This window comes from Globicephala melas, chromosome 8 (assembly GCF_963455315.2).
Source record: "Globicephala melas chromosome 8, mGloMel1.2, whole genome shotgun sequence".
NCBI lineage: Eukaryota > Metazoa > Chordata > Mammalia > Artiodactyla > Delphinidae > Globicephala > Globicephala melas.
This window is the reverse complement of record NC_083321.1, coordinates 79546926-79563523: the sequence shown is the minus strand read 5'-3', so window position 1 is coordinate 79563523 and position 16598 is coordinate 79546926. Positions and strand designations below refer to the sequence as shown.

General features: G+C 40.7%; 2 protein-coding genes across 3 annotated transcripts in view; one reads left to right on the top strand and one right to left on the bottom strand.

Moving 5' to 3' along the window:
• The window catches only part of PDGFD (platelet derived growth factor D), a 237558-nt gene that overhangs the window by 116459 nt on the left and 104501 nt on the right, over window positions 1-16598 (top strand). The window lies entirely within an intron of this gene.
• On the bottom strand, window positions 11445-12644 carry DDI1 (DNA damage inducible 1 homolog 1). Its single transcript, XM_030835735.1, has one exon. It carries the CDS (start codon window positions 12642-12644, stop codon window positions 11445-11447), a length of 1200 nt encoding a protein of 399 aa, XP_030691595.1.

Below are 16598 nucleotides of genomic sequence, written 5' to 3'. Positions count from 1 at the left end.
TTTAGGTCTTCTGCCCATTTTTGGATTGGGTTATTTGTTTTTTTGTTATTGAGCTGGATGAGCGGCTTATAAATTTTAGAGATTAATCCTTGGCCAGTTGCTTCATTTGCAAATATTTTCTCCCATTCTGAGGGTTGCCTTTTGGTCTTGTTTATGGTTTCCTTTGCTGTGCAAAAGCTTTTAAGTTTCATTAGGTCCCATTTGTTTATTTTTGTTTTTATTTCCATTTCTCTAGAAGATGGGTCAAAAAGGATCTTGCTGTGATTTATGTCATCGAGTGTTCTTCCTATGTTTTCCTCTAAGAGTTTGATAATTTCTGGCCTTACATTTAGGTCTTTAATCCATTTTGAGCTTATTTTTGTGTATGGTGTTAGGGAGTGTTCTAATCTCATACTTTTACATGTACCTGTCCAGTTTTCCCAGCACCACTTATTGAAGAGGCTGTCCTTTCTCCACCATACATTACTGCCTCCTTTATCAAAGGTAAGGTGACCATATGTGCGTGGGTTTATCTCTAGGCTTTCTATCCTGTTCCATTGATCTATCTTTCGGTTTTTGTGCCAGTACCATACCGTCTTGATTACTGTAGCTTTGTAGTATAGTCTGAAGTCAGGGAGCCTGATTCCTCCAGCCCCATTTTTCATTCTCAAGATTGCTTTGGTATTCACGGTCTTTTGTGTTTCCATACAAATTGTGAAATTTTTTGTTCTAGTTCTGTGAAAAATGCCAGTGGTAGTTTGATAGGGATTGCATTGAACCTGTAGATTGCTTTGGGTAGTAGAATCATTTTCATAGTGTTGATTCTTCCAATCCAAGAACATGGTATATCTCTCCATCTATTTGTATCATCTTTAATTTCTTTCATCAGTGTCTTATAGTTTTTTGCATACAGGTCTTTTGTCTCCCTAGGTAGGTTTATTCCTAGGTATTTTATTCTTTTTGTTGCAATGGTAAATGGGAGTGTTTTCTTGATTTCACTTTCAGATTTTTCATCATTAGTGTATAGGAATGCCAGAGATTTCTGTGCATTAATTTTGTATCCTGCTACTTTACCAAATTCATTGATTACCTCTAGTAGTTTTCCGGTAGCATCTTTAGGATTCTCTATGTATAGTATCATGTCATCTGCAAACAGTGACAGCTTTACTTCTTCTTTTCCGATTTGGATTCCTTTTATTTCCTTTTCTTCTCTGATTGCTGTGGCTAAAACTTCCAAAACTATGTTGCATAAGAGTGGTGAGAGTGGGCAACCTTGTCTTGTTCCTGATCTTAGTGGAAATGCTTTCAGTTTTTCACCATTGAGGACAATGTTGGCTGTGGGTTTATCATATATGGCCTTTATTATGTTGAGGAAAGTTCCCTGTATGCCTACTTTCTGCAGGGTTTTTGTCATAAATGGGTGTTGAATTTTGTCGAAAGCTTTCTCTGCATCTATTGAGATGATCATATGTTTTTTCTCCTTCAGTTTCTTAATACAGTGTATCACGTTGATTGATTTGTGTATATTGAAGAGTCCTTGCATTCCTGGAATAAACCACACTTGATCATGGTGTATGATCCGTTTAATGTGCTGTTGGATTCTGTTTGCTAGTATTTTGTTGAGGATTTTTGCATCTATATTAATCAGTGATATTGGCCTGTAATTTTCTTTCTTTGTGACATCCTTGTCTGGTTTTGGTATCAAGGTGATGGTGGCCTCGTAGAATGAGTTTGGGAGTGTTCTGCCCTCTGCTATATTTTGGAAGAGTTTGAGAAGGATAGGTGTTAGCTCTTCTCTAAATGTTTGATAGAATTCGCCTGTGAAGCCATCTGGTCCTGGGCTTTTGTTTGTTGGAAGATTTTTAATCACAGTTTCAATTTCAGTGCTTGTGATTGGTCTGTTCATATTTTCTATATCTTCCTGGTTCAGTCTTGGCAGGTTGTGCATTCCTAAGAATTTGTCCATTTCTTCCATGTTGTCCATTTTATTGGCATAGAGTTACTTGTAGTAATCTCTCATGATCCTTTGTATTTCTGCAGTGTCAGTTGTTACTTCTCCTTTTTCTTTTCTAATTCTGATGAACTGAGTCTTCTCCATTTTTTTCTTGATAAGCCTGGCTAATGGTTTATCAATTTTGTTTATCTTCTCAAAGAACCAGCTTTTAGTTTTATTGATCTTTGCTATCATTTCCTTCATTTCTTTTTCATTTATTTCTGATCTGATCTTTATGATTTCTTTCCTTCTGCTAACTTTGGGTTGTTTTTCTTCTTTCTCTAATTGATTTAGGTGTAAGGTTAGGTTGTTTTCTCGAGATGTTTCCTGTTTCTTTTTTTTTTTTTGGTATGCGGGCCTCTCACTGTTGTGGCCTCTCCCGTTGTGGAGCACAGGCTCCGGACGCACAGGCTCAGCGGCCATGGCTCACGGGCCCAGCTGCTCCACGGCATGTGGGATCCTCCCGGACCGGGGCATGAACCCGTGTCCCCTGCATCGGCAGGCGGACTCTCAATCTCTGCACCACCAGGGAAGCCCTCCTGTTTCTTAAGGTAGGATTGTATTGCTATAAATTTCCCTCTTAGAACTGCTTTTGCTGCATTGCATAGGTTTTGGGTCATTGTGTCTCTATTGTCATTTGTTTCTAGGTATTTTTTTATTTCCTCTTTGATTTCTTCAGTGATCACTTTGTTATTAAGTAGTGTATTGTTTAGCCTGCATGTGTTTGTATTTTTTACAGATCTTTTCCTGTATTTGATATCTAGTCTCATAGCGTTGTGGTCGGAAAAGATACTTGATACAATTTCAATTTTGTTAAATTTACCAAGGCTTGATTTGTGACCCAAGATATGATCTATCCTGGAGAATGTTCCATTAGCACTTGAGAAAAATGTGTATTCTGTTCTTTTTGGATGGAGTGTCCTATAAATATCAATTAAATCCATCTTGTTTAATGTATCATTTAAAGCTGTCTTTCCTTACTTATTTTCATTTTGGATGACCTGTCCATTGGTGAAAGTGGGGTATTAAAGTCCCCTACTATGATTGTGTTACTGTCGATTTCCCCTTTTACGGCTGTTAGTATTTGCCTTATGTATTGAGGTGCTCCTATGTTGGGTGCATAAATATTTACAATTGTTATATCCTCTTCTTGGATCAATTCCTTGATCATTATGTAGTGTCCTTCTTTGTCTCTTCTAATAGTCTTTATTTTAAAGTCTATGTTGTCTGATATGAGAATTGCTACTCCAGCTTTCTTTTGGTTTCCATTTGCATGGAATATCTTTTTCCATCCCCTTACTTTCAGTCTGTATGTGTCTCTAGGTCTGAAGTGGGTCTCTTGTAGACAGCATATATATGGGTCTTGTTTTTGTATCCATTCAGCCAATCTGTGTCTTTTGGTGGGAGCATTTAGTCCATTTACATTTAAGGTAATTATCAATATGTATGTTCTTATTCCCATTTTCTTAATTGTTTTGGGTTCATTATTGTTGATCTTTTCCTTCTCTTGTGTTCCTTGCCTAGAGAAGTTCCTTTAGCATTTGTTTCAGAGCTGGTTTGGTGGTGCTGAACTCTCTCAGCTTTTGCTTGTCTGTAAAGGTTTTAATTTCTCCATCAAATCTGAATGAGATCCTTGCTGGGTAGAGTAATCTAGGCTGCTGGTTTTTCTCCTTCGTCACTTTAAATATGTCCTGCCAGTCCCTTCTGGCTTGCAGAGTTTCTGTTGAGAGATCAGCTGTTAACCTTATGGGGATTCCCTTGTGTGTTATTTGTTGTTTTTCCCTTGCTGCTTTTAATATGTTTTCTTTGTATTTAATTTTTGACAGTTTGCTTAATATGTGTCTTGGCGTATTTCTCCTTGGATTTATCCTGTATGGGACTCTCTGTGCTTCCTGGACTTGATTAACTATTTCCTTTCCATATTAGGGAAGTTTTCAACTATAATCTCTTCAAATATTTTCTCAGTCCCTTTCTTTTTCTCTTCTTCTTCTGGAACCCCTATAATTCAAATGTTGGTGTGTTTAATGTTGTCCCAGAGGTCTCTGAGACCGTCCTCAGTTCTTTTCATTCTTTTTCCTTTATTCTGCTCTGCAGTAGTTATTTCCACTATTTTATCTTCCAGGTCACTTATCCGTTCTTCTGCCTCAGTTATTCTCCTATTGATCCCATCCAGAGTATTTTTCATTTAATTTATTGTGTTGTTCATCATTGCTTGTTTCATCTTTAGTTCTTTTAGGTCCTTGTTAAATGTTTCTTGCATTTTGTCTATTGTATTTCCAAGATTTTGGATCATCTTTACTATCATTATTCTGAACTCTTTTTCAGGTAGACTGCCTATTTCTTCTTCATTTGTTAGGTCTGGTTGGTTTTTATCTTGCTCTTTCGTCTGCTGTGTTTTTCTGTCTTCTCATTTTGCTAATCTTACTGTGTTTGGGGTCTCCTTTTTGCAAGCTGTAGGTTCGTAGTTTCCGTTGTTTTTGGTGTCTGTCCCCAGTGGCTAAAGTTGGTTCAGTGGGTTGTGTAGGCTTCCTGGTGGAGGGGACTAGTCCCTGTGTTCTGGTGGATGAGGCTGGATCTTGTCTTTCTGGTGGGCAGGTCCATGTCTGGTGGTGTGTTCTGGGGTGTCTGTGGACTTATTATGATTTTAGACAGCCTCTCTTCTAATGGGTGGGTTTGTGTTCCTGTCTTGCTAGTTGTTTGGCATAGGGTGTCCAGTGCTGTAGCTTGCTGGTCGTTGAGTGAAGCTGGGTGCTGGTGTTGAGATGGAGATCTCTGGCAGATTTTCGCTGTTTGATATTATGTGGAGCTGGGCGGTCTCTTGTGGACCAGTGTCCTGAAGTTGGCTCTCCCACCTCAGAGGCACAGCACTGACTCCTGGCTGCAGCACGAAGAGGCTTTCATCCACATGGCTCAGAATAAAAGGGAGCAAAAGTAGAAAGAAAGAAAGAAAGAAAGAAAGAAAGAAAGAAAGAAAGAAAGAAAGAAAGAAAGAAAGAAAGAAAGAAAGAAAGAAAGAAAGGAAGGAAGGAAGGAAGGAAGAAGGGAGGGAGGGAGGAGGAGAAGGGGGAGGGAGGGAGGGAGGGAGGGAAGGAAGGAAGGAAAGAAAGAAAGAAGATAAAATAAAATAAAGTAAGATAAAATAAAATAAATATATTAAAATAAAAATAATTTTTAAGAAAAAAAAATTTTAAAGAAAACAAACAAAAAAAACGGATGGATAGAACCCTAGGACAAATGGTGAAAGCAAAGCTATACAGACAAAATCTCACACAGAAGCATACACATACACACTCACAAAAAGAGAAAAAGGGGAAAAAATCATAAATCTTGCTCTCAAAGTCCACCTCCTTAATTTGGGATGATTCTTTGTCTATTCATGTATTCCACAGATGCAGGATACATCAAGTTAATTGTAGAGCTTTAATCCGCTGCTTCTGAGACTGCTGGGAGGGATTTCTCTTTCTCTTCTTTGTTCTCACAGCTCCCGGAGCTCAGCTTTGGATTTGGCCCCGCCTCTGCATGTAGGTCGCCGGAGGGCGTCTGTTCTTCGCTCAGACAGGACGGGGTTAAAGGAGCAGCTGCTTCGGGGTCTCTGGCTCACTCAGGCGGGGCGGCCGGAGGGGTACGGAGTGCCGGGCGAGCCTGCGGCGGCAGAGGCCGGCGTGACGTTGCACCAGCCTGAGGCGCGCTGTGCGTTCTCCCGGGGAAGTTGTCCTTGGATCCCGGGACCCTGGCAGTGGCGGGCTGCACAGCCTCCCCGGAAGGGAGGTGTGGATAGTGACCTGTACTCACACACAGGCTTCTTGGTGGTGGCGGCAGCAGCAGCCTTAGCGTCTCATACCTGTCTCTGGGGTCCGCGCTTTTAGCCGTGGCTCGCGCCAGTCTCTGGAGCTCCTTTAATCCCCTCTCCTCGCGCACCAGGAGGAGAGGGGATTTAAGCAGCGCTGTTAATCCCCTCTCCTCGCGCACCAGGAAACAAAAAGGGAAAAAAAAGTCTCTTCCCTCTTTGGCAGGTCCAGACTTTTCCCCGGACTGCCTCCCGGCTAGCCGTGGTGCACTAATCCCCTGCAGGCTGTGTTCACGCCGCCAACCCCAGTCCTCTCCCTGCGATCTGACCGAAGCCGAAGCCTCAGCTCCCAGCCCTGCCCGCCCCGGCGGGTGAGCAGACAAGCCTCTCGGCACCGATCCTCTGTGCGGGAATCTCTCCACTTTGCCCTGCGCACACCTGTTGCTGTGTTCTCCTCCGCGGCTTCGAAGCTTTCCCCCTCCTCCACCCGCAGTCTCCGCCCGCGAAGGGGCTTCCTAGTGTGTGGAAACCTTTCCTCCTTGACAGCTCCCTCCCACTGGTGCAGGTCCCGTCCCTATCCTTTTGTCTCTGTTTTTTCTTTTTTCTTTTGCCCTACCCAGGTACGTGGGGACTTTCTTGCCTTTTGGGAGGTCTGAGGTCTTCTGCTAGCGTTCAGTAGGTGTTCCGTAGGAGTTGTTCCACGTGTAGATGTATTCATGGTGTATCTGTGGGGAGGAAGGTGATCTCTGCGTCTTACTCTTCTGCCATCTTCCCCTCTAGGATCTCTAATGATGTTTTGAAAATAAACCTTACTCATTAGAATATAGAAAAGCTGGATTCATAAAAGTCTTTCTCCAAAGAAGGAGAAGGAGGAGGAGGGGGATAAGGAAGAAGGATCAGCAATCATCAAAACATTCAGTGCAGTAACAAGAGACAAAACAGCCCCAGGTGTGCCCATCTCCATAGGATTGCCTGTTAAGTATACAGAGGGCAGCAGGACCTTGAACCCCATTTTTCTGATAACAGACCCTTAGAAGTTCTGAGATTCTAAAGGATGGACCCACATATGCAAATAAGCTGGGGTTCAAAAGCAAGTTTGACTCAGGCTCTAAAGTGAAAATATTTTCATTTTTAGATAACTTGCCAATGGTGGATGAAGTATTATGGAAATGTAGCCAATCCTCGATCTCAGCCCAGTCCCTACCTACTTTATGAAACTGTACTTAAACCAAGAGATAATTAGTTAAAAGCAACTCAGATTTCTGTGAGTGGTGGTGGGGGGTTCCCCTTTTCCTCCTTTACTTCTCTTTACCTTTGTTCCTCTTCTTTGGTCTTCCAGGCTCTTGTTTATCTCAGAGAATAACTATAAATGTTAGGGTTGATTAATATCTTCATCAGCAGTTTCCTGGTGTGAATCCCAGATGACTCTCATTATTTATTTAAGTGTTTCTTTTTTTTTTTTTTTTTTTTTGCGGTACGTGGGCCTCTCACTGTTGTGGCCTCTCCCGTCGCGGAGCACAGGCTCTGGACGCACAGGCTCAGCGGCCATGGCTCACGGGCCCAGCCGCTCCACGACATGTGGGATCCTCCCGGACCAGGGCACGAACTCGCGTCCCCTGTATCGGCAGACGGACTCTCAACCACTGCGCCACCAGGGAAGCCCTACTGAAGTGTTTCTTTATGGAGTGTTGGATGTCAGCAAATGACTGTCTGAAAGAAGTACAACGTTTTCTTAAAAAAGGCAACATTTAATACCCGCAGTGAAGATGAAGTCATACATTCAGATATCCATTTGCCTTTTTCTCTTGGGGGAGTGGATTTTCTTCTAGAAGCAAGAGAAATTTTATGACCTGGTAGTTTAAGAAAGAAGTTAGGATTATATATATGCTCTACTAATCTCAAATATTATCAGTCTTCCAGTTTAACTGTGGCAGAATGCATTGCTTTAATCTTCAAATGCATGCTTATTAACAAAGTGATTTTCTTTTAAGTAAGATGGGTATTTCAGTGGGCGTTGGTGAAAGCAAAGTCTTGATGGAATTTTAAAATGGCTTGTTATTTTAAACAAGTTATGTCTATTTCATCATGTGGTCTACTTTATCATGATTTCTAAGGGAAGAAAGAAAATGAAGAACTGTTCTTCATTTTTCAGGTAGTAAATTCCCAAGAGTAGATACTTGTAAGTTGTATATTAGCAACCTGAACTTTAGGAGGAGAATATGGTTCATTGTTTGTTTTTTCTAGCATCAGTGATGGTCATTTTAGACATATTGAAAGTAGATTTTACTGGCTTGCTTATGTATTTAAAAAATAACTCCCCAGTTAAAATTTATGGCTTCATTTGCACTAACATAGTACTGATTACATGTCTACCTTGTTTGTTCTTAGCTGATCACAAGACTGTCTCCTACCTCTACACAAAGCTGTAATCACCTTGAGGTCTAGAACTGTACCTTATTCATTTTCATGCTTATAAAAACCTGGCTCAGTGCATGTTTCATGGATGTTCAATAAATAATTGCTGAGTGTATTCTGATTACTGCTGCTCTGTTTCCATTTTTACTGGTAGTGTTTTGGTAGTCTTCATAAAATGAAACTTTGAAACAGTTTTGTGCCAGTATCTAGAATTAAAATGGGTCATGTCAAGAAGGTTACATATTAGAAAGAGCGTGGCATTTGAAATCAGAAAGACTTGAATCAGGCAATCTGGGAAGTCAGGGCCTTTCAAATTGTGGATCAGGAGACCTTGGGTACAGTTAGTGGGGCATGTCTAAAATATTTTTTAAATAATAAAATATAACATTTTAAAGAAATAGGCTAGGAAAGGATAAAACATTTCATATTACTTCAAGAATCTTTTTGTTTCAAAGACAGATGTTTGTGTGCTTTTGCCTGTGTGTGTGTGATGTAAAACTTGGTCACAATTTAAAATGCAGATTGTTGTCAAAAAAAGTTTAAAAAACAGTAAGCTTTGGATATTTGAATGTTTCATAATAGTTCTGAGCCTTGAATTTCTTATCTGTAAAATACAGTCAAATGATAACTCTTTTGAAGGTCTATTCTGAAGACTAATGATAGTAGTATATGTAAAATATTTTACATAGTACCTGATTTACATAGGAGACATGCAAAAGATGCTGCCTTTTACTAAAACTAATCCATTTAAAAGTTAATTGATTAAGATCTATTCAGGTGTACATAGGACTGAGTTAAGACTTTAAATCCATACAACTAATTTTCAAAATACTTTCTGATTTGAAAAACAATGATCTTAAAAAAATTAATCAGCAAGGACATTGCTTAATTAATTCACTCTGTTTATTGATTTTTCTTTGAGATCACTGCTTTTCAATTCAACAGAAGTATTTTTATTTACCAATCCATCTACTCAAGTAATATATTTAGAAGCTGGAATATATCCAAAGGAACATGACAGAAATTTTTAGGTGAGTCCAAACTTCTCCAATGAGGAGCAGTTATAGAATCTGGTGAAAGCCTACAAAAGAGACTTATTTCAGATGACATTGATTTCATATATTAAAAGGATTGTTGTGTGCCAGAGAAAGTAAGTGTGTTCTTGAAAAAAGGAAGAATGAAGACCAACATTTTGGAAGTTATGGAATAATAGAGTTCAACTCAAAATAAGAAACAAAGAATTATACCTAAGTCTGGTCCTGAAACATCATAGCTACATTAGAAGTGATGTTTCTCTGAGAAGGGTGAGTGAGTGTGGTGGGATTTGATATCATGCACACTGTCTTTTTAGTTTAAAAATTTGGTGATTTTTGATTGGCTTTTATGGGTTAGAAATCCTGATACACCATATACTGAAACTTTATGTTGAGCAACCCCGTGTGACATATGCATATGAGATATGTTTTTTGTATAAATGGACCTGAAAGCTCAGTTCAGCAGAAAACACTGAGGAGTTTGCTAATTTTTATCCGTGAAGGAATCCATGCATTTATCAGGTCAGTTCCCATCTTTCACAGGCATTTAACTGCTTATCCCTGGCTTTACTCTGAATTTCTTCCTTCATTTCGTCAATTACTTTTGTCTTTAGTACTTAATTAGAAACAAAAGGAGAAAAGAAGTCTATCTATTGGTCATTTTTAGCAACTCTACTGGATGTAAGCCCTGGTACAAATGTAGACAAGGTTTGGGCAATGATATGAGCATAAGAACACCTATAAAGAAGAAGAATACTGGGAGGCGAACTGATGATGTCTGGAAGGGGAGAGGAGACTCTATACAAAATGATGATTAGTCATACCTAGAAACCGACCAAGAAAGGGAGACCTACAGGGGAGGATTTTTTTTTTTTTTTTCTGTAGCCTTTGGAAAGGCTTTGGGTGGCTTTAGATCTTGTTGGGGAAACGTAAAGGATATCCTCGTTCATAATGTAGTCTTAGTAGCTGAAAATGACTCTCCCCTCTGAAACAGTTTATAGACGAGAAATTGAGTTGTACTATATGTAAGCTGATTTGCCTAGTTAATATAGAGCTAAAATCAGAACATATATTATTTGACTTTGAATCCTGTATTCTAATACTAGTCCTGATGGATTACTGCCCTGAAACATTTTCTCTGAGTCTGATGGCCTCAGGCAGCTGAACCTTGTCTCTTAGGGTTTTAGCTGTGGATTGTAATTACGTCAGGAATCTTCTATTTCTCACTATCAGTAGTAATGGAGAGTAGCTTTGTCAGAATGGACCATAGAGCTGAATGAGGCCTTAGAGATCTCATTCAGAAATTTTCAAACGTTATTTTAAAGTGAAACACTTTGTTCAAACAATATTTATGTAATAACAGTTTAATATATAAAACAGACCAGAAAGAGGATTAGGGGACCTAGACCACTGTCTGTCCCCACCTTCCACTCCTACCGCAGTACAACCATGAGGCTCCCAATCTTCATGTTCCCAAGAAGCATGATAATTAAAAAAAAAAGTCTATTTGATTGCCTTTGTTTTACAATCAGAGTTTCTTTGAATGCAGAAGAAAGAGGAAATTATTTTAGGACATCCTAGGAGAAAAATCCACTATCTCAAATATGGCAGAAACAGCCTTTAGGAATGGATTTCAGTGAGCATGACTCCACAGGAGTCCAGGGGAAGGAAAGATGTAAAACATGAGGAAATTGGCCCTAATGCTGCCCCAAACAGACATTTATAAATATTAATCAACTCAAGAGTACAATTGACCAACCATTTCTAGTACCTTTCCTAAAGAAAACAAAGTCTGTGAAAATAAATGTATTTCTCTGAATATAAACACTTGTTAGTGCTGATTTAAAATAATTTTGTATAGGTGCATTGTAGCAGCTGCAGCAATGGCTTTTTCCAGGGAATTCTGCAAAATAGCAACAGGTTTGGACAAGCCATTCTATAGTTTCATAGGGCAGTGTCTCTAAAGAGGCTGGTTTTCCTTTTATGTATTATCTGGAAATCAGTTGGAGCCTCCAGAGCCTTCTTAGGATAAGGTTCAGTGATTTTTGGATAAGAGAAATGGAGGGGCCAAGATCAAGTAATCACAATTTACGTAGTGACAGCTCTGAGAACTTAGTCCCAAGGCCAGGTTTAGTGGTTACTGATGTTTTTAATGATTACATTGCCAATGAGCTCATGTCTTATAATTTCCTGAGACCTGAGACTCCCTCAGGTGATGGCATATTTATAGCCTGTTTCAATGCTTTTTTCGTCCTGAATCCATGACTGAATGTTTAATAGTATCTGCTATTTCCTTGTCTGAAGACTCGTCTTGCCCAGTTTCACTTACCAACTTAGCACATGGAGGTAACTCTCCCTCAGGAAGAAAGTAAGTCTGTGTGCCAGTTGTGCCAATCACCAGCACGTTTTTCTTCAGGTCAATGGAACATTGATGTCTCTTGAGCATATCTAGCCCTAGAAGCATATCCATGGGCTGCTCTTCAAGTATAGAGAAAGAGCATTGTAAGAAATCACCTTCGATTTGAATCTGAGCTAGGTGAACTCGGCCAATAATTCTCTGCGTGCCCACACCTTTAGCAATCCCAGCCCATCGTCGGTCCACCAGCCGTATGATATTACATCTCTTTGCACAAGCTTGGCTCATAATGGTCATTTGGGCACCTGAGTCAACAAAAGCCTTCAAAGGATGTCCATTCACTTTGCAGTTGATGTAGAGCATGGCCACTTGTCCAAAACTCTCTGGAACCTCTTCCATCGCTATATTCATGTTCTCCTCAATGTTCTGCTGCTGGATCTCTTCCTCTATTTTGGCCTGAGCTTCCAAATCAAAAGGGTCGGCAGAATAGAGGCTAAGTATCTCTTGCTCTCTCAGGGACCTTTCCCTTTGCTGCTCCATCAGGACCTGAGAAAAGGTCTCCAGGTTTCTACTGAGCAGGGCTTTGGCCAAGGCAGGATTGCATTCCTCCAGCAGGGACAGATCATGGGGGTTGGAAAGCACCATGTTTCGGATCAGGGTGGGGCTGTCCAGCCCTTGAGCAGAGGTCATCTTCTTTCCAGAGTCCAGGCCACGGGACTGCTGGGCCGACTGTGCCCGCTGGTGCTGGTGGTGCTGCCGGGAGCTGGATGTCCCAGGCACGGCTGTCCCGGTGAAATCGCTCTGAGGCAGGCTGGATGTCTGGCCCAGAGGCCGGGGCCCCACGTTCTCCTTCTGGAGTAAAACGACCATGTCGCCGTCTTTGAGGCCATAGGAGCCCAACGAACAGTGGTCGTAGGCAAGGAGTCGCTCCATGTAGACAATCTGGATCTCCTCGGCGGGGATGCCAGACTCAAGCTCACAGAGGACACGGAAGTTGTGGAGCTCAAAGTCAGGGCTGACCTGGAGGGAGAAGGTGGCCTCGGAGAGGTCCCTCCGCACACAGTAGACAGTGAGCAGCATGGCATGGGCCCGGGAAGGCCAGCTGGGCAGAGGGTATCGGGTTGCTCACTGGCTGAATGGAGCTGGTCTCTGTAGATGGCTCAGCTGCACCTCACGACTCGGTGTCTTGTTTAGGTTCATTCACCTCTCAAGGAGGTGCAGCCACTCACCAGTCTGGGTGGCCACTCGCCAGCCTTAGTGCCTGCTGCTTGGCCTCGTGGAACCTTGAGGGGACACGTGTGTTCTGAAGCCCATTTGTATGTGTGCTGCTTGGAACTTAGAATGCCTGTTCCCATAGAAACAAAGTCACTGGAGTCCATTTGGTTCCAAGGCTAGCCCTTCAAAACCTATTTAACCCATGGTCTGAAAAAGATTGTTTCAGCTTTTCCTAAACAACATATTAAAATTTTGTTCTTTGAGAATTGTATTCTATGTACTTTTACTCATCCCCCAAACAGTGAGTGCTTGTTTCCTACATGGGAAGTATCAGGCTATGTGCTTGGTATAAAAAAAAGATACATCAGACTTGGTGCGTTCCCTTGAGGGTCTCACATTCTAGGGATAGATTGATGGTAAATGGGTAAATCACAATACCGGAGGTAAGTACTTTGCAGACGTGTTCAGCATGCTGAGGGATGTCTTTAGAGAGAGGAGACAAGTGGATGTTGAAGGATGAGCATTTCCAACGTGGAAAGTGGTGAGAGTCACTCGAGACAAAAAGAATTGTATGTATAAAGCAAGAATTCATTACAAGGCCTGTTATTTCCAGAGAAATGTGAGACATTAAACGTCTTAATAGGATAAATCTGTACATGAATTCGAATGGCAGGACATGAAGCTGGAAAAAATTCATTGGAGCCAAGTTATAAGGAGTCACATATGGGCCCAAGGAGTTTAAATATTATCAATAAGCAAGAATCCTCCCCTCCCCACCCTTCCCCCCCAGAGGGAGAGAAAAAAGAGAAAAGAAAGGAAATGGAAGAGATTTGAAGCAGGTCTTTGCGATGTTTATTTGTTTTATTTAATTGATTTAAGGAAGAGGTTTCTCACAACAAATGGAAGACATACGTTTTGGCAGGAGGGTCAGGTAGAGGCTTTCTCAGTGGCTCAAAGAGGGGGCTCTTGCTAGAATACGAAAATTTAAGAGGCAGTGGAGAATTAAAGTGTTTCATAAGTAGAATGGACAGGATATGTTTACCCATTGGATCTGGGGAGCAGAATTGTATGGAAAACACAGAGGGTCTCTAAAATAGGAGACTGGTTAGGAATAGGCCATTACCTTGAATGGATGAGTGAGAGGAACCTTGAGGAGACCAATCTGACATCTATTCTGTAGTAAAATGCATGGGGAATGCCACACTGGAGGCCAGATTTGCCTCACTCCCTGACCCTAGGGCACAGCCCTGCCCCATACCAGAGTGGAGGCACAAAGGCAAGGGTAATGTGGTGCCTCAGGGCAAAAGGAAATCGTCTAGAAAATCCTTGAGTGCCAGTTCTTTTTCTTTAGATTTCACAATGTGTTTTGCCCTTTAAAGAGGTCATGCTTTCCTAGCTTGGTCTTCCCAAGTATATTTTCTTATGAACCAAAAGGTAGTCAATATCCTCTGCCTCATCCCCTCTCCTTGTTTCAAGTCTTGTCAGAAGACCTGCACTATTACTTAGAGAAAGATGTTGCATCAGTCTAAAGAACTGGGGCGGGGGGAGGTGTCCCTGTTTCTCATGTGTTTGTCTCAGGTGGAGGACTATATTTCACTCATTGCTCTAATTATCCTAATGTTTCATACTCATATTCATTTATGTTTGGAATGTTGACTGAATGCCTACTGTGTGTGAAGCATGTGCAAAGCTTCAGGGATGCACATGATAATGTTAAATACAGGCTGTGTTCTTAAAGGAGCGCAGTCTAAAATAGAGTACACACACACACACACACACACACACACACAAATTGGGGGTTTAAAAAAGTACCATAGAATCTGGCAGAATGTGGGAGAAATTAATAATATATGCAGAACAAATGCAGCATATGGAGAGGGCTGTTGGGCAGGGAAGGCTTCCTGAAAGAGTTGGACTTAGAAAGATGACAAGTCAGTCATGTAGGGGTGGGCTGGGGTGGAGGACAAGGCTGAGAAGAAGACTGCCTGACTTAGAGCCTTTAACATGAAAGGCAGCACTTCATGATAAGGAGGATTTTATAAAAATTTAGGGGAAAAAAAACTAGCATCATAATATTCTTGTAGAAAATTATGAATTATTTACAACTATCTTTCACTATTTATAGAGATGGATGGCCCTTTGGCCCAACAATATTAAGTTAATAAATTTCTTCTGTGGTTCTTAGTGTCCTCATCAGAGATCAGTAGTGGTTTCCTCTGAGTTTGGGAACAACTATAAGGTGAGACATGTTCATATGCAAATTACTCTGCTAAGGAGCAGATGAGAAGTTGGTAGGGCTTACGTTCCACGTTCCTTTCCCCCTACCCCAACCAGCTTCAGACAATGTTGCTTAAAATCTTAATAAGTTAAGGAGATAATACTAGGGTTTTTGTCTTTTTAAGCAGTGAATAAAATTATTTTTGTAGAATAAGATTTTTTTTTGGCAAAGCAGGTATTCAGGATTCACATCAAAAGCAGCCAGCAACTTTTTTCATGTTACCATTGCCTTCATACTGAACATAATTAAGTTTTATGCAGTATGTTTTATTATCTTGTTGTAATTCTTTACTTTTGGTGGCATTTTTCATTTATGTGCCTTTTACTATTTTACCCTTTACTGAGAACACACAGTGGAAAGAAAAGAGACTCAAGGTCTGGCCAATGAACTGTCATCATTCCATAGATCACAGGATGTCAGGATTGGCAGGGAGCCTTCGGATTCTGTGGTCCAGTCAACCATCTAGATCTTAAACCTCTGTTGCAATTTGCAACAGAGGTTTAAGCCTGGAATCTGAAAAGATAAATACAGCCTCCTGGGGCTGTTTAGTACTTAATTTTGTATATTCTTTGATTTTTTTTCATTTTACTCAGTATTATTGGTGATTCAAATACCATATGTGTAATTCTCTTACCTCAAAATTTTAATTAAAAACCTCTTTTAATTATGTAATAAATGGGAGATCATTGGGAGTATATAAAGATACTCCTAAATGTAAAACGTTCTTATACCTTAAATCCTTATTGTACAGACCACTTGGAAATGGGAGGTTTGAATAATCTAGGGGTACTAATCTGGGTAACTGAAGGTTATTGCAACTTTTCTTTAGGAGTTTTTGTGAAGTATATACTCTTACTTTTCTTCCTTGGTAAATACAATGTAGGAACATAATTGAATCTTTCTTTGATAAGTGAGACACCTGCAAGGTCTCAGGGCTATCACTCAGAAAATCAATTCTCATTGTATAGCCTAAATACCCATAAAATAGAAAAGATGACACTTATTTCATACTGGCCAAGTAAATAACCCCCAAATTATTTTTATTTTTATTTTTGCGGTACGCAGGCCTCTCACTGTTGTGGCCTCTCCCGTTCCGGAGCAACAGGCTCCGGACGCGCAGGCTCAGCGGCCATGGCTCACGGGCCCAGGCGCTCCGCGACATGTGGGATCTTCCCGGACCGGGGCACGAACCCGTGTCCCCTGCATCAGCAGACGGACTCTCAACCACTGCGCCACCAGGGAAGCCCCAAAATTATTTTTTGAAGTACATTCACAGTAATACCTTTTATAACTTGCTTCTTTATAAAAACTTAATGCAGCAAAAATCCAGGTAATTAATGGTTCCACTTAGTACAGTGAGCTGATGTTTAAAGTACCATCTCTTGCTTTACAGAGCAAAACAAATGTCCTTTATCTGAAAAAATAATATAGCTACATGAATGTCATTATGTAGTGTATACAATAATTAAACCACATTAAGCAAATATATTAGCTTGCTGTATTTTGACTCTTTCCTTTAAATACATGCCTGGTGTTACTTT

Coding starts and splice junctions, on each gene's coding strand:
- DDI1 (XM_030835735.1), bottom strand. CDS start 12,644: ATGCTGCTCACTGTCTACTGTGTGCGGAGGGACCTCTCCGAGGCCACC.